The 18,423-nt window shown below is 42.2% G+C and overlaps 1 protein-coding gene across 1 annotated transcript; it reads left to right on the plus strand.

Moving 5' to 3' along the window:
• The first annotated feature begins 6,314 nt into the window (after nucleotides 1-6,314).
• On the plus strand, nucleotides 6,315-12,108 carry ccdc124 (coiled-coil domain containing 124). Its single transcript, XM_080771343.1, has 5 exons — nucleotides 6,315-6,386; nucleotides 7,281-7,471; nucleotides 8,274-8,481; nucleotides 9,262-9,367; nucleotides 10,852-12,108. The coding sequence occupies exons 2-5, from the start codon at nucleotides 7,313-7,315 to the stop codon at nucleotides 11,054-11,056; spliced, it is 678 nt and encodes a 225-aa protein (XP_080627469.1). The 5' UTR covers nucleotides 6,315-6,386; nucleotides 7,281-7,312; the 3' UTR covers nucleotides 11,057-12,108.
• The last annotated feature ends 6,315 nt before the right edge of the window (nucleotides 12,109-18,423 follow it).

Consider the following 18,423-nt stretch of genomic DNA (forward strand, 5'->3'; position numbering starts at 1 on the left):
GTATACATATCAGTCTCATATTCACTGTTGATTAGTCTACTATCAATTAAAGCAGATACAGCCATCGACTATATTATGCATATTCACTGGTGATAGTTGTACTTTATACTTGATATAGAATACAGCATTTAACTCAATCAGACTATTTGCAGTTGTCTAGTGTCAGACACTAAGCACAGCTTATTATATTTAAACTTTATTCTTATCTATCTGTATCTTCAAACACCCCAAATGGGATACTCAACCACTTACATGTAAGCGCTATTTCCAAAATATTCCCAATAGAAACTCAAACCAGCTCAAACAATGCAACACGTTGCTTGGCGATTTCCTCTATTTTTGGTATGTTTTGTTATCTTTATTTTTGCCTAGTGTTTTCATCAGGATTGGGGGACAATTATTTCAGCACGTAGCACACCCAGTGCAGGACTGCAAGCTTCAACAGAACAGAACACATATATGTAGGCAGCATTCAAAACAAGTATTATTTTTAATTGTGGTGTCTTCTTCTACCCACCCTGTGTTTTATGCTTACGGCTGTTGCTGCTATGCCTATATTTCCCCATGGGGATCAATAATGGTTAATGGTTAATTATTATTTCTGCGTTATTGTATGCAGGATGGTAGAGTGAGACTAGAAAGTGAGGACAGAGATGGGGAATTACCGGCTACAACGTGGTTATATGCCCCCATGCAGCTGGCGGATGGAGCCAATAGAGGGTATGCGTGTGACATCATCAAACCCGGAAGTTACGCAGGAATGCCTACTGAGTGGCAAAGAACTACATCTGGCCTTGATAGCCCATACATCCAAACAGAAAAGTCCTATCTGATTGCATTAAACAACATAAGTTGAGTTTAACAAATAATGTTAAACTCACTTTGCCTGTTGCTTTGCCACTCACTTTAAGCATGCGCATACCCTCTATAGAGTACCGAATTTGCCTCCTGACGTCACTCGGTTCATCCCCTGGTTCACACCATGGAAGTACTTTTTCTATGGAAAATCAGAGCCATAGAGTAAGACAGAGTTACGACATTGAGGGTGCAGAAAACAGCCTGGTCACGTGGTTCATGTAGTTGCACAAGCTCATAGACTCCAATGCATTCTGTAAACTTCCGGTTGTCCCCATTCAATAGAAGTTGGAACACAGTTCTTATTTGACGGGACCCAGACGGGACTTGGTGCTCTATATTACAAGTGGTTCCAAAACTGTGGGGGGGAGGGGGGCCCGGGTCCCCAGATAATTAGCATAATATGCTATATTAATTTCTCACTCAAGAGTAAACAAACCTACATTCACTGTACCTGTACACATCTGTACATTTTTTAAGTTACAATTTAATGACCTTTTTAATACCAAATTGGCAAATGTGAAAATAGCCAATCTACAAGCTCACACGCTTGTACTTCAGCTATTTTAGAACACTAAATGTAATGCCTACATCTCATGTCAGGGTGGGGGGTTCCCAGTTCAAAGAAGATCATTTTGGGGGGAGTAGTAGCCTGAAGTTTGGGAACCCTTGGAAAATAAACCATGCGTGTGTTGAAGTGTGTGAATTTGACTACATGATGACTACTACTACTAGCATTGCTTTTCCCTATTTCCCCGGTATATTTTGCATTAAAGATATCCTTTGGTTTAAATAAAAAAGATGCATGTAAGGTGGCATTTTTAAATGTTATCAATGTCCATGTTACTATAATACTCAACAAATACTCTAAATTCAACAAATGAGCAAATTTAGAAAAAGAAATACCCCAGTGTTTATCCATTTTCGTGCCATTTATTGTACACATGTCCTTTGAAGTTTCACACACACACATTACACACATTCATACTAAGTTTTACAACTCAAAATGATCAACATGGCACTCAAAACTTGCAGAATGTTGTTTAGAAGATAGACAGACCGGGGTCAAAACAGGAATGAATATCTGATGTGGAATTAAATGTACATTGTCTCATGATCCCCATGTTTGCTTGAGGGCCCCTGTTGTTGTCTGTCTGGGACTGGGGCCCCCTTTGTTGGTCTTTTTTTGTTGCCTAATTTATGCTCCAGTGTACGACGGTGTCGCGCGCCCAAAATAGCCCATCTACAGGCTCACGACGCGCGTCGTGAACTTGTAGATCAGCTATTTTTTGGCTAAGTTTTGAGCGTTCTGAAGGATCACCAGCAGCACCACCATCTCATCAGCGTCACCAGTCGTCCGCGGCGGCCCTGTTCGAGTCCTCCTCTCCGGCCGCCACCGCGCAGTCCAGCCGCTGGACCCCCGGAAGAGCCTGGAGGTCTCTCTCGTTGAGCTTCTCCAGGAAGGACGACAGCAGCCGCTTGTTCAGGTGGTCCGTCAGGGTCCGCTCCTGCTCGGACGCCTCCTTTTGGACGTTCGAGTCCGTCTTCTCCTCGTCCTCCTCGCCGTCGGCCGGGTCTCGCTGGTTCTGGTTGTTCGGTGGAGGAAGAGGAGGATCATCACCACGAGGGGCCGACTGGCTGCGGAAGGGCAAGCCGTTGGAGTGTTCACCCTCCCCGGCGTGCCGCTCGGACAAGCTCCCGGCCTCCTCCTCGCCCCCGGTGGTGGTGGTGTCCGCCGCGTCGGATAGATTCGCTGCCTCCATTCGTGCTGCCATTAGCGTCGTCTGCAGGGCGGCATTTTGCAGTTCTTTGAGCCGTTTGCTGTGCGCGCTGGCCGGGTTGAGGCGGTCGGCCTGGGCGGCGGCTTCGGTTCCAGGATGGACGGTTTTGTCAGGCTCGCTCCCTCGCTCCATAATGCTGCTTTGACGTCATGAAGACGCGCAACTTGACTGTGAAATGCCGCCCCTTGCGGTCGCCCCTGGCCCCCTGCTAGTGCAGACAAGAGCCATTGATTGAATTATGACAGAGTTATGCCCGCAGCAGCCCCCCTCCACTCCTGTCCATCAGATTTTAGTTTTCTTTCATACCGTATTTTTTGCCTCAATTCTTAGTCTCAGTCGGATGAATGTGAATCGGTTTATTATTTTCTGATGTACTCCATGGCATGATGGTGATGGAACTTGGAGTTTGCTGGTGAAAGCCAGTGGTTCTCTTTCCAAGAGACCCATTTCTTGGAGTTTGATTGATTGATTGATTTGCAGAATTACAGTACATTTCAAGCACAAACTCAATACAAAGACTGTTAACTGTGAGTGGACGACCCTATTAAGCATTACACTTGTTTACAACATAGGGTCCTGACTCCACCATATTCAATTCATCAAAACATTTAGAGACGTACAAATAGGCGCTTCAATATAGTCAAAGAACAGAACAGGAATTCATCATAATGGAGGTAAAAAGGGAAAATAAACATATACAGTGATGGAAAGGGGGGGGGGTGGGGGGGATTCAGATTTTACGGGGGCCAGTTTCGAATTGCAGCCGTCCGTAGGTGCCCTTTGAGAGCGGTTTTGAAGGAGTCAAGGGATTCACATGTCTTAATGACTGTTGGTAGGGCGTTCCACATTTTGGTGGCATAGGAGCGAAACTAATTTAGTCCCTTGTTTGTGCCGAATCTGGGTTGTACATGGTTTGTTGCACTCCCTCTGGTGTAGTGGGTGTGGACTTCGTTAACATTAGGGAAGTATTTATACAGGTCAGAAGCATGGCTGATTGATTGATCTTCTATAGAGCTAGCATAGAGTAAATTCTAAGGTATGGTATCACCAGTTGGTTTGGAAACCTAACTGTAAAATACAAATCTGAGATCCTTAGATTAGCCAAAATGGCAGGGAAGATCATGGGTATGTCTACACCTCCGATCACCCCCCAGGTCATCTTTGAGCAGGCCACCATTGGACAGGTTAAGAAAATTGTGTCTGACCCCTCCCATGTACTATACCCTGAGTATTGGCTAATGCCATCAGGTAGGAGGTACGAGGTCCATGCGTGCAAATATAGTAGGTACAAGCGTTCCTTTGTCCCTCTGTCAATCACACTCCTTAACAGAGTCCTTGCAGAGGGCAGACAGGGTAGGGGTCGACGGTTTTGAGGTGATGTTCTTCCTCTTTTGCACTAGGTATGTTGGTGTGTGGTTTTCTAATGTTGTACGGGTCACTTTGTATTGTATTGTATCTGTATGCTGCAGGGTGGGTCCCTTGGGAGACAATATAAAGAAACCTTGAACCTTGAAGTATTTATTAACAGTTTGCAGAATTACAGTACATTTCAAGCACAACTAAATACAAAAACTGTGGACTGTGGACGACACCATAAAGCATTAGGCCTACACTTGTTTATAGGGTCCACCATTTTCAATTCATCATACAATTTAGAGACATACAAATATACACTTCTATATAGCCGAGAACAGGAAATCATGGAGGTTTTTGTAATTGGTTTAGTAATTCTTTGAGGGCACAAAGGCCAAATGCCAGAGCAGCAGCAAGGCCATCAAATAAAAATTGTGTGTGTGTGTGTGTGTGTGTGTGTGTGTGTGTGTGTGTGTGTGTGTGTGTGTGTGTGTGTGTGTGTGTGTGCGTGTGCGTGTGCGTGTGCGTGTTTGTGTGTGAATTGATTGATTGAAATATTTAGTTTAACAGAATTACAGTAGAACTCAATACAAAACTGTTAACTGTGGACGACACCATAAAGCATTAAACTTGTTTACAATAGGGTCCACCATGTTCAATTCAACATAACATATAGAGACGCACAAATATACACTTCTATATAGCTAAAAACAGGGAAGGGGACAGAAAAAGGGGTGGTTGGGGGAATCAGATTTTATGGGGGTCATTGTATTGAGAGCGCATTTGAAGGAGTCAAGGGATTTGCATGTCTTAATGACTAGGGCGTTCCACATTTTGGTGGCATAGGACAGGAGTGAAAATAATTTAATCCCTTGTTTGTGCCGAATCTGGGTTGCACATGGTTTGTTGCACTTGCATGCATAGTCGAAGAAACCTTGTATGAGGGCTCCTGCAAGGGTCTTCAGGGTTTTTTTGTTGACCAGTGAGGAGATCCTGTAGGAATCTTGTTTCTTTGTTTGACTTTTTTGATTACGTTGGTGCAGGCCATTTTATCACTGGAAAGATTTGCCTCCAGGATGGAACCTTCTAACCTGACTCCGCCAGATTGCGGCAGTACTGAGTTCACAAAATCGTCTCTGCCTGAGAGATCCCAGACTCCCCCTCTGGCAGAATGCAAATGTTGTCCAGCAGGGGGAGTGGTTTCACCAGTCTAGGAACCTTCAACCTAGGTAGGTAATTTTTGTGTGATTGCAAACGCAGTGATTGCGAAGGCAGTGAGCACTAACTATGAGACCTAGCAGATCATGTCTGTCTGTCTGTCTGTCTGTGTGTCTGTCTGTCCCGCTGTTACACCACCTGCCCGCCACCAGAGGGCGCAGCTGTATCACACACAAAAACACACACACACACACACACACACACACACACACACACACACACACACACACACACACACACACACACACACACACACACACACCTTAACTTAAAAAAACTTAACTTAAAAAAAACTTAACTTAAAAAAAAATAACTTAAAAAAAATAACACACACACACACACACCTTAACTTAAAAAAAACTTTACATAAAAAAAATTAACTTAAAAAAACCCACAAATATGTACGAGCTGCGTTCGCTTCCCGCGTTTGCGTGTCTTACTTGTAATAAATTGTCACCCACTCTAATACTAGTTATATGCTTCCTTGTGGAACGGCCCACAGCTTCACCTCCACCATCTGTTCTCTCACCTCCAGGTAGGATTGCATCCAACTCACTGATGTGCTATCAAAACCAATTGCTTTTAGCTTGTTAACCAGTATGGAGTGGTTCACAGTGTCAAAAGCCTTTTGGAGGTCCAGCATGACCATGCCGCAGTATTTGCCAGCATCCACCACCTCGTGTTTGATGTGGTGGCTCAAATAGAGGAGGCATGTGTCAGTGGAGTGGGATGTTCTGAAGCCAGATTGGAATTCGTACATTAATTTTGATCAGTGATTTAATTAATTTGATGATTGGAGTAAGAAATTTGGAGGGAATATTGTAATGGCAGTGGCAGTGCCGCAGTGGTGGGCTACCTTAATTACTTTAATACCTCCTCAGTTGTTACCATTGTCAGTTTAAAATCATCTTATGGGAGGGCAATTTGTTAACCAGCGTTGTTGCAATGTTTGTAAAGAAGAATGAATGGAATAGAATGGAATATAAGGAAGGAAGGGGAAACGCAAGATATTTACTCGAGTCGCGACCCATAAAACCTCTACCCAAAATTGGTCGCAACCCTACGTTTTGGAAACACTGCTGCTGATAGAACGTCATCAGAGTGCGTCGCAGTCTCAAAGAGGGGAGGAGGCTGGAGGTGGCAAATGCCTCTTCGAAACAACAATATTTTGTCATTTAGGTATGACTATTGTTTCCTTTCTCATTGACTTAAAGATTTATTTTCTTCAAAACAATTTCTCATAACTATTATCCCATAATTCAGTCAGGGCGAAGTTGAAATATCAGACGGCGAGTCTATTTGAGAATAAAATAATAGACAACAACGTTGTTATGTAGCTAACAGGCTAATGCCAACTAGCATGTTAGCTGGTTTGCTATACATTGCAAAGAGAGAATGAATGAGTTGTACCTCAAGACCCTGATCATGTGTGTATCTATGTGTGCATTCTAATAGACGCAACACTATTTATTTAATGCGTGTATTTATTAGTTCCATACGTAACTCTTTGCATTATCTGTCATGTGGCTCCATATGGATACAGGATAGGTGGGACATAATGGGCTATTTTGTCCAAAATGTCAAACTAATAATAATGGAAAAATATATTTATTGGAAAAATCTTGAGTAATGTAAACTTGTAAAGTACATGATGCGAACATACACGGTACATCATTATCAGAATTAATTTTATCTTTCAACTTCTTGTTAAAAATGACTGGTTATGCAGGTTTTGTAGCAATTGTAGAAATATTAAACCCTAATTGTCAAATGTTTAAGTGTGTTTGTTTGCAACACCTAAAAGCCAAACAGATTTGTAATTTTGATTTGTTGTTGATTTAAATGTTAAATTATTATTAGCAATTATTTGCGTGACAATTAACCACTGTAAACCCCAGCATCCTTGCTATTTTCAGCGAAAGCTTTCACCACAATAACAGAAAACGGAAAAGACGCTAGTGTACCCCCCGGGGGACTCTGGTCAACCACATAGGGTTTCAAGTGGTTAATCGTCTATTAAAATATCACGCTCGTTCGTGACACATTGGTCCCTGTCCCCGTTGTTCTTCTTAGCTGAAAAAACGTGGCCCTAGAGGAGAGGAGGAATGCCCAAGAAGTTCCAGGGGGAGAACTCCAAGGCGGTCACAGCCAAAGCCCGCAAGGCGGAGGCCAAGGCTGTGGCCGACGCCAAGAAGAAGCAGGAGCTTGAGGATGCTACGTGGCAAGAGAACGACAAGCATGTCCTGAAGAAGGAGCAGAGGAAGGTATTTATGATGATGAACCCGTGCCGCTGCTTCTCTAAACATCTTCACACCAAAGGACCCCAAACATTTGTAGATATTATTTGGCAGAGGCCGTCTTTTACCCATTTTGACCTGAGATCAGATTCTAAAAATGTCTTCTACATCCTGACAGTTTTCTGAAAAAGCTATGTTTCTATGTCAGTCGTTAGATTGACTTAGATCACTTCGATTTTTCAAAAATAGCAGACCTACAAGCTCGTAGTGCGCCACTTGGTGACGCGCTATGAGCTTGTAGATCTGCTATTTTTCAATAGCTAAAGCATAACATGCACCAACACCAAAAGGGGTCCCCACTCCCCGCCCAAAATGGGTTAAAGATTTTAAAAAAATACAAGCTTGTGGCACGAAGTCACATGCCGTGAGCTTGTATATCTTCTATTTTTGAATAGCCAAAGCCAAAGTACAGTATATGGATACATTAATTTAGTTATATTGTGATGTTAATATTAACAAAATGTTGTTGAATGGGAGGAGTAGGACGGAGGTGCTTGCTAACGCCTTCCTGGTGGGAGCTCCTCACTGGCAGTTGAGCCAGTAGGGTACTACAGCAGTCGCAACACAGACATCTGTGAGGGTGGAGGAAAGCAAAATAATAATTATAATTATTGACCGCTTTTTTCCCCTGAGCCAACCAGTCACTGTTAAATCAACTCCACACTGGGTTGTAAATGTGGAAACATTGTGTGCATTGCTGCTTTTCTTTTTAAGCCTATCCAGAGAACAATGTAAAAATTAATAATAAACCATACTTGCCCCCTTCTAGGATGACAAAGAGAAGAAGAGGCTAGAAGCTTTGGAGAGGAAGAAGGAGAACCAGAGACTCCTGGACGAGGAGAGTGCGGCGCTCAGGGCCAGACCCGTCAAGGAGATCGCTCTTGGACCTGGTCCTGGTAAAGTGACTCGGGCACAGATCGAGGAGACGCTGCGTAGCGAGCAGCAGGACACGTCGACCACAGAGGACAAACCGAAAGGTAAAGAAAGCTTCTGCTAATCCACTGATTCTCAAGCCTTTTTATTTATTTTATTTTTATTTTCCATTTCAAGGACCCCCAGTTTGATATCGTTGCTGTCGGGCAGATACCTCATATCTTACCTTTTTTTATTTAAAATGTAAAATTCACGCCCTACTTGATCATACTACACAAGCATCAAGTAGAATGTTCAATCTTCCAGAAAGTCCTAATTATCTCAGATATTTCATGAAGTGATCTATTCTTTCGCTGCACTAGCGACTATTACTGCAGTGGCTCAGGGGTGGAGTGGCCGGTAGAACAGCCGGATGGGAACCATGAGGTTCCCAGTTCGATCCCGGGCTCCCCCAGAGTTAACACCCCAATCGCCCAGGATGAAGTTCACCGTCCTTTCTATTAGTAACACCCAGCGCCCAGGACGAAGTTTTATCCAAAAGACAATTTTGACAATTGAAGACAGATTGATATGAAAACCAATCGCATCGCTCTACATTCTAGGAGCACTTGTTGTGCTGTCCTCGATGTTGCACAACAGTGGGCCGTCATCGAAAAATGTTCCCCCCCTGTTTAGCCGACGACAACGAAAATCTTAAAACGTTGAAACCCTATTGCTCCTTGAGCAAGACGCTGAAACCCGATGTGCAGGTTGTTGCCTTGCATGGTTTCCTCTGCCATCGGTGTGTGAATGTAATTATGTAACGTGCTTTGGATAAAAGCGCTATATAAATGCACCATTTACCACCGGTTGGTCATGGTGCTTGTGTTTCTTTTGTTCCACAGAGCCAAGCCACCTGGACACTCCTCTGGAAGAGAATGTCAACCGGGTGGTCCCCGACGAGGGCACAATGGAGGCCAGAACGATAGAGGACGCCATCTCTGTCCTCAGGTAACTGTCAATGTCCACTGTGTGCACAGAAGCATCCGCTAAGGTTTGAGCATAGCTATTGGCCCGATTTCCACTGCAATGGCCATTAGGGAGTGTTTTCTGCACATCATGCCATAATGTCATATGAAATGATGCTGATCACACACCCATCACCGGCTAACGGCAATTTATGAGGTAGATTGCTAATTGTTCTTTGCAGGAGTAAAATATTTTAGTTTGTTTATTTTTCTATCAAAAAGCAGAATGAGCACGTCAGTTTTAGAAATATTGGGCAATGTAATTTGGTGGCGTATTATTTACGTAACATATTGTAGCTTAATATGTACTTGCGATAGAGATTGTTGCAACTCTAAACGGATAATTGTTATCTAACGTTGAATAGAACATGGGACGAAGGCTTTTACAGTCAAAACGCGTATGTCGTTATTTTTAATGCTCTTTGCCATACCTCTTAAATAAAGGCTTTTTTACTTGAGTGTAGCAGAGTGCCTTTGACCACTTTTTGTTTTCTCAGATAATTGTTATCTGTTTGGAAAACATAGAAAGATAACGGCTAGTTATTGCAATGGAATGTGAGGTGCGAATGTATAGCCAACACCAACTTGGGACTCCTGAATTGTTCCCCTCCACATGCTCCTATCTAGCATGAGAGTCTCTACAGTGTTGTTAGCTAAGTAAGTAAAGCTGTCATGCCGCAGTGCATCCACGTAGGCGGTGAACTTCTTGCCTCTCCTGGATTTTCTCTGGGCTGGCTCCCAGCCTCCCACCATTTCAATTTGCTAGCCACTCGTTCCGGATGCCTGACGCAGTGCCCTGCCACCCTCACATCATACTTCTCTCTCTGACTTTGTCAAGGTCCCCATAGAGGACCACACAGTTCTCAAACTGATAAAGAGTATTGATAACGTACCGGACCAATACTCAGTATTTAACACATTCCGTTCGTAAAATGCCTCAGGACGTCTTAAGGATTAAAACCGAGCTGAGCCTTGGTCGTCGCTGGACGTCCTAGCGCATCCTCAATGATACGGGGCGAGATAAGAATATTCAGAATTTTTCCTATTTTCTTTTGTTGGCCCGTTCGCCTTTCGGCTGCCTTATGCTACGCTCTGGGCTCATATTAGCTTACCGTTGACTTACATGTTAGCGCGGCGGAAAGAATGACTCGTATCTCCTAATCCAGGGCGCTCTCCGTGGTTATGAACGGATCGATATGCTGGCGCTTCATTTCTGCTCCTCTTCCGTCTCTCCCGCAAAATATGAACGCTTTTTGGATCATATATCGCATAAATTAAAATGATCGCAATGTAAGCTAGCAATGTAAAGTCAACTTTTTTTTAGTAGATTGTTTCCGGGTCATGGCTTTCAGAGTAAAAGCGCTGAGACAACCCCGGCTACCCAGAGCTTCCTATTTTGAAGCACTTCTGGCACTGAAGTAGTAGTATAGTAACTTCCCTAATGATAAAACCCATCCCTCGCTCCAGCACGGGTCCTGAAGACCTTGACCGGCACCCGGAGCGCAGGATGAAAGCGGCGTACAATGCCTGGGAGGAGGTCAACATGCCCCGCATCAAGATGGAGAACCCGGGGATGCGGCTGTCGCAGCTCAAGCAGATGCTCAAGAAAGAATGGGTGAAATCCCCAGAGAACCCCCTCAACCAGCGTTTTGCCAACTACAACTCCAAGTGAACAAGCACCCCTCACACACCCCCACCCCACCCGAGCAGCTCCATTTCAGATAACAATACGGTCTACCTGTATGCACATTTTGGGGCCTTATCATGGAAATCGCTACGTTAACAACCTCACGCTAATATAAACGTGTTGCTCGTGAGGGCCCTCACACGCCGCCTCACTCAGAGAGGAGGAAAGTCTCAGAGTTTTGAACTTGAACTTGTGTTTGATAAGATTCAAGGTTTAGTGAGCAACCCTCCCTCCTCCCCCACGCAGCTGGGTTCAGGACCCCTGTTGACTTGATGATTTGTGTTTGCAGGCCCCGGCGATGAAGAATCCCAGTTTCATTTATATATGGTTTATTTGGGGCCCTTAAGGGGAGGTGTGGAGCCAGTTTTGGTTTTGAGATTAAAGTAATTTATTGAAGTTCACAACCCCACTATTGGCATCATGTTCTTTTTCTTTTCTCTTTTTTTTTTTTTTTTTTTACATACAGGTATATATGTTTTAATATTTTGAAGAGGGAGACAATGAGACATTAAGATTAAGGCATTCGCAATTTACATATATAGATAATAGGCTCTGTGCACAAGTGTAGTACCTGCCGGTTTCCAGAAGGTGGCATAGACGTTTCTTCAGTCTCATAGCCTTTCATTTGTGTCTCTGATTCAGAGCTACTCACAACAAGCACAATTATAAAACACACAGAATCTCGTAATCAGGATATGAGAGCGGATTCAATGTATATTAACAATTTTGGAAGCGTGCTAGATTTGGAGATTTGAGAGAGATTAGAAATAGGATTTGTAAACATATTGAAATTACGCTGTCTATAGACCACGTGTCTTTCTCCATAGCAGAAATCCTGTTGCATTCCTATGCCTTCCTTTGCACTCGAGTGTACAACATCATTCACAGTGAGAACACGCCGTCAATGAACATGACCTAGAGAGAATAATGTCCAAGAAAGAAACCAGCACCGGTGGCTACCAGATACAAAACACAGTTCAGGGTACATTATTTGTACTTGTTCGAAACACTTTGATTAAAGTGAACTCAAAATGCCATTTTGCTATTGTTTTTATTATTGATTATACAAACCTTGTAAAAATTTATAATAATACAAATAAAATCTGATCCCCCCCGGCCCCCAAATGTAACAGATTTCATGCTGGGTTTAAGTGGTTAATTAAAGGTGCTGTAAGTGATATTTCTTGGCTAAAACAAAAACAATTCTTTAAAACTCTAAATTGTGTTAGTAATCATTGCTGTACTTTATATAGTATATAGAGTGTTTGTTCAGTAATCAGGGTCATCCTGTCTCTCCAGCTCTTCAGTAAACAGAAAACAAATGGTCACATGGGACACCAATTGTTTCCAATCAGGACAAAGAATCAGTTTCTTCAAGCTTCAATTTCATAGTGTTCCAGTTCCAATTTTTCCCTGCTCATTTATTTGTTTCATCACTCCAATTTCACTTGTTTATGCTGTACCATTCCCATGTGAGTTCTCTCTCCTGATTGGATGACATTGACCTGAAACTGCAGTCTGTTTACTAAAAAGCTGGACCGAACAAACACACACTATAACATTATATTAGTATCAGAACAGCTATAACACTTTAACAAATACATATAAACAAGCATCTTTAACCCATTTAGGCCTGACGTCAAAACTTTAAAAATCCTGACTGTTTTCAAAAAAACCCTATGTTTCTATGTCAGTGGTGCTCAAACAAATTCATGTCAAGGACCCAAATGTATATGACATTGGCCGCCGACCCCTATCTGAAAATATGTTGTTCCAGGGACCCTCCCAGTAGCAAAGATTTGAGTTAAAAACTTGCTCTGTAACAATATATATTCAAAGATTTCAGGCACGTTTTCACGGTTTTTCAAAAATAGACCTACAAGTTCATAGCGCTGCACCGAGTGCCGCGCTATGAGCTTGTAGATCTGCTATTTTTCAACAGTTAAAGCATGCTTAAAACACCAAAAGGGGTTCCCGCCCCAAAATGGTTTAATATCACTCAGGGTGGGAAGTCTTCAGATCAAATGTAAATTGTCCTGGCTCTATTTGCCAAACCACCATTTTGAGTTCCTTAAACCTAAAGGTCTAGGACAGGTGTCGTCAACAGTTGGACTGAAAAACCTTGAAGGTGGAGTAGTAAATGTGCAACGTGGCTGTCAGATTTGTAGATTTACCAGCAGCCTCTCTTAACTGTTTGAAAATATAATTATAGTTTCCCATCCCAGGTACCCACATTGTGATGTGATTAGTCACATTTTAGAATCATGCTACATTTAACAACTTTAAAACCCTGATGGCGCCCCAAGCTCACTGAGATACGCCATGAGCTTATTGTTACAGATTGGCTATTTTCAAAACGATTGCCAATTTATTTTTTATTTGTTATTCTCTTGTGAGGTTTTTTTATTTACAATTTTTGCATTTCTTTTTAAATAGGGCTAAAGTGTTTAAGGTTGATGATGGCTTTTTTTAGTTGGGTTGCAGCCTTGCATTTATTTGCGGCAATTTTAATTAATTATTATCCAACTGTGTGTGTGTGTGTGACTTGGAGGACAGTAGGCGCTGGTCCATACCTCTGCTTTTTGGGATGGATTGAATTGCATAGGTAGATATTAAACCATATCAACTGACAGATGAACCAATGAAAAAGCAGAAACGATAAATAAACCATCTGTGAATTCACTGCTTATTAAGCAAAATGACTCCGGTTGTTGTTTGTTTAAGTGCCTATCCCTACCCTTTCCCAAAAAGCTACTATTTTATATCTAGATATTGTTGTGCGACAAAGTATAAAATGGAGATTAATCAAACAAAAACATTTTTTTAAAGTACAGCACTGCAATAAATATAGTATACCAAATGAAAGAAACACAAAAAAAAGCCCAAACACTTTCCATTGTGGTCCATTACATTCAACACTCAAACAACTACACAAACGGCAATAAGATATAAAAACCTATCCAGTTAATATTACAATTCATGCCATGGTAGAAACTGTGGCCCGTTTGAAATAGTAACATGGGGTAATTTCAGCATCCCTACTCTGTAGGTTTGATTCAGCACCGTCATGGATGTGGCCGTAACTTTGATCTTACAATGGTTTAAATCATTGTCTTAAAGCAGCAGTTCCCACTTCCCAAACCTTTTTGGCCATGCACCCCTGTTAGTGCCCGACCGAGCTGACGCACCCCCCCACATGGAAATATAAATTGAATAAGCTATAAACGGATATATATATATATATATTTCCTATTTATCCACATATATGCATATGAACCTGAATATGGTATATGCAGCATAGGCCATATTCTGTATATACTTGCCCTATATGGGCGTAATATGTTAATATATTTAAAATAAAACTATAGCACCACCATTAGCCTTTTCATGTCGCACACCCCCTAGAAGGCGCTCGCGCACCACAGTTTGGGAACCACTGTCTTAAAGGGTGACCAGATTTCAAGCTGCGTTTCCCGAGTCCCGACAAATATCTAATATCTGTCCCGGTTTTTCAACATTCACTACAAAATTGTTCGGTTTTCACCAGAATGAAAATAATAGTTGTTTTCAGTGACGTTCTAACCCATGCATTGCTCACCAATCAGAAAACATGAATGAACAAAATAATGCATGGTGTGTCTGAATCCAACACTGAGGCTGATGGTTGTCAGTCATTGCGTGTACACTATGTAACACGTATGTTGCGTACTACTGCGTATGTGTATGCTGGCGTGCATGAATGGGCACGCTCGTGCACGACAAACGTGCACATCGATTTAAGGGTCCTGGTTTGAGCCGAATGTATTGGTCATTGGTCAACCACCCAATGAATATATTCAGCACCTATGCAAGTGATGTATACCGCATTGGTACTGCCTGCACTGATCGAAGTGCTATTAATTTAAGTCTTTGCACTGAATTAATGCATTCAGGCCAGGTGCTCAGATGTTTAAAAATAAACCGGTCACTTATATGCTGCCGGTGTGGTGTTGTGTCGGAGCAGATGAGAGGGTCCGTGGGGTCCTTTGAACTACAAGAGCATCAATGACAAGTTCCTCCAACCTCTTTAACGTTGAGAGAGATACCCCCCTCTCTCACCAGCCCACCACCAATCACCATCCTCTTCTTTTTACAGAGCTCTCTCTTTCTCTTTCAGACCATGTGTCTGATCTCTCTCGTCAGTAATCAGGTCCGCTGTCACATCCTGTTTTTTTACACCAGTGGGTGAAGATGTACTTTTGTAAAAGTAGCAATACCACAATTATAAAGATACTCTTGTTACAAGTAAAATACCTCAAAGTCCAAATTTGACCTGAGTAAACAAGAGCTTGTACATTGGCTATTTTCAAATAGACAAGAGCTTGTAGATCGGCTATTTTCAAATGGACAAGAGCTTGTAGATCAGCTATTTTCAAATAGACAAGAGCTTGTAGATCGGCTATTTTCAAATAGACAAATTGTAAAATAGGGATTCATTGGTTATTGGGCATGTACAACTTCCTGGTCTCAACTGCGCATGTTTCTTTCCTTCCAGGGAGCAACATGGTGTCCACCGTACGGTCTTCGCTTCTCGTCCTCTTTAGATAGTCCTTGGACCACATCAAGGAAGCTCTGAGAAGGAACAGAAGTGGTCACGTGACTGGGCTGCACCATGACACTTTCATGGACACTTTCATGGGAGCCAAACTCACACCGGAAGTGCAATGGAATACATGTAGTAAGGGCATTTTATCAGGTATTTGACCAATCTGGGAACTAAATCGTTACCAAGAAATGTCTTCACCAATGTGTTTCTAAAGGTGTCTAATAACATGTACTAAAAGTTTGAAATTCAACTCCTGTGGGAAATTGAGTTATTAGCATAATATGTGACCATACCCATAACATCCTATAGAAGAAAAGTCCAAATTTCATCATTCTTTCAGTAGCATGTGACATATGAAACCAGGGGGTTTTCATGATTCATAGCCGTCATCACAAACGTGATGAGGTCAGCACATTTGGTCAAGTGGATATGGCCTAATTAAGCCCAAGGAGTGTTTTTTGTGTGGAATGGATTCAGAATCATGAAAAACCCTTAGTTTCATATGTCACATGCTACTTAAAGAATGATGAAATTTTGACTTTTTGGCCTTATATAGGATGTTATGGGTATGGTCACATATTATGCTAATAACTCAATTTCCCACAGGAGTTGAATTTCAAACTTTTAGTGCATGTTATTACACCTTTAGAAACACATTGGTGAAGAAATTTCTTGTAACGATTTAGTTCCCAGATTTTCATAGATTTCTCTTACTAATGGCAGTGAGTGAATGGAGCCGGCTGGACCAGCTCATAACAAACATTATTTATGAACAATTGAGACCTTTTGTAAAGTAATCACTTCTGGAAAATAACAGAAGACATGTAACACATTATATGTCTGCTGTGTTGCTATTCGATGTGTACACTGTGTAATTTTTATAGAGGTATGGTATCTAAAGAGCACAAAGTACCTTTCTGAACACACCAAGTATCGCTAGAATTCCCACCGTTTCTTGTCTGGCAGCCAACTCTCACGATACTTCGGAGCCAGAAACGATACCTGCTGCTGTTTAGATCCTCAGATAAAATTATATACTGTGCACTCTGTGCACGTCGAAAAGTAAGTGATTAGAAAACAACCTGTGATATGTCTGTTATTTTCCAGAAGTGATTACTTTACAAAAGGTCTCAATTGTTCATTAATAATGTCTGTTATGAGCTGGTCCAGCCGGCTCCATTCACTGCCATGTATTCATTGCACTTCCGGTGTGAGTTTGGCTCCCATGAAAGCGTGAATTCCGTTTCTGTCCGAGCATAGGCATGGTAACACCCCGCCTGCCTGTGATTGGCCTATCGACACTGTCCTCCGATTTCACCACGGAGTAACCTGCATCTCGGTGGACAGTCAAGACAGGCAGTGTCAGTAGACCAATCACAGGCAGGCGGGGCGTTACCATGCCTCAGCCATGCCTATGCTCGGACACAAACGGAATTCACGCCTTCTCAAAGTGCACCAAAGCATTGTGGGAATTGTAGTCCAGGAAGGAAGTGAGCCAGTGTCGATGACATCAGAGACACTGGGCTCACTACTAAAATCGATAATATCTAAAACCACATTACACACATAAAGACCCCCAGGAAAGTGTTCTAAATCTTCTAAACGTCATAACATATATTTTTTTGCAAAAAAGGGTCAAGTTTCCCTTTAACAGCAACGATGTCCACCTTTAAAGGCTGCCGCCAGCAACTGCCCCTTTTCTTTCTTTGTCAGTCTTTGAATTCTAATCACACAGCAGCTCTGCTCCTACTCTAAATGCAGGGGTGGGCCAGAGGGGGGCCAAGCCCCAACCCCCCCCCCCCCCCCCCCCCCCACACACACACACACCAAGTCATCATGTCCAGCACCACAGTCTCCTTTCAACATTTTTAATCCACTTCTCTGACTGACAACACTTCCTGTTTTTTTTTTTTTTTTAAGAGAATAAAGAAAAGGTAAGAACATTGTAGCTACATTAATTCATTTTTGTGTTGTTTTGAATTATTGTGATGATGATGATGATGATGATGATGATGATGATGATGATGATGATGATGATGATGAGAAAGTAAAAAAGACCTCATAAGTCATAAGAATGTCTATTGTGAAGTGTAGTATTATATATTTCTAAGATTTTATGGGAGGGCTTTTATGCCTTTTATTTAATGATGTGCAGGATAGGACTGATAGGACGGGAGAGAGATGGTATGTTGGTGGATTGGGTTTGGAACCCTCGACACCCTGTCAGGCTCCATTTGCAGCCTATAGGTGCCTGGACCTCTACGCCAACGGCCCAGGCCTAAACTGTAATATTTGACAATTTAAACTTAATTTAAACATTGACTGGGATCCCGCGGACTCTCTGCGATAGAGCAGCCCCTGCCCTCTGGAACTCTCTCCCCTTGGAGATCCGCCAGACTCCCACATTGAACTCTTTCAAGTCTGCACTGAAAAGACACTTGTTCACTCTGGCTTTTGGCATCTAGTTTTGTTTTTTGTCTTGTTAAGCGTCCTTGGGTTTCTTGAAAGGCGCTATATAAATCCAAGTTATTATTATTATTATTATTATTATTATTATTATTATTATATCCTTTCCCCCTCCACAACAAATCTCTTCACCAGTGAAATAGCCAATGTGAGCTTGTAGATCTGCTAATTCATTTTCAGAATGTTCTTCTGCTTTGGCAGAATGTTGAGGGTGTTCAAGAACAACATTTAGTGACATCACTCAACAAACGAGCAGCAGCTCAGTCTGTACCTGGAACTAATAATTCTGTCCATAATTGAG

This window comes from Protomyctophum bolini, assembly GCF_963924005.1.
Source record: "Protomyctophum bolini genome assembly, chromosome: 8".
NCBI lineage: Eukaryota > Metazoa > Chordata > Actinopteri > Myctophiformes > Myctophidae > Protomyctophum > Protomyctophum bolini.

Bases quoted from the DNA above. Each gene is read 5' to 3' on its own strand.
- ccdc124 (XM_080771343.1), top strand. From the start codon at position 7,313: ATGCCCAAGAAGTTCCAGGGGGAGAACTCCAAGGCGGTCACAGCCAAA. The intron at 7,472-8,273 runs GTATTTATGATG...GCCCCCTTCTAG, and splicing joins TGAAGAAGGAGCAGAGGAAG to GATGACAAAGAGAAGAAGAG. The intron at 9,368-10,851 runs GTAACTGTCAAT...CCCTCGCTCCAG, and splicing joins GACGCCATCTCTGTCCTCAG to CACGGGTCCTGAAGACCTTG.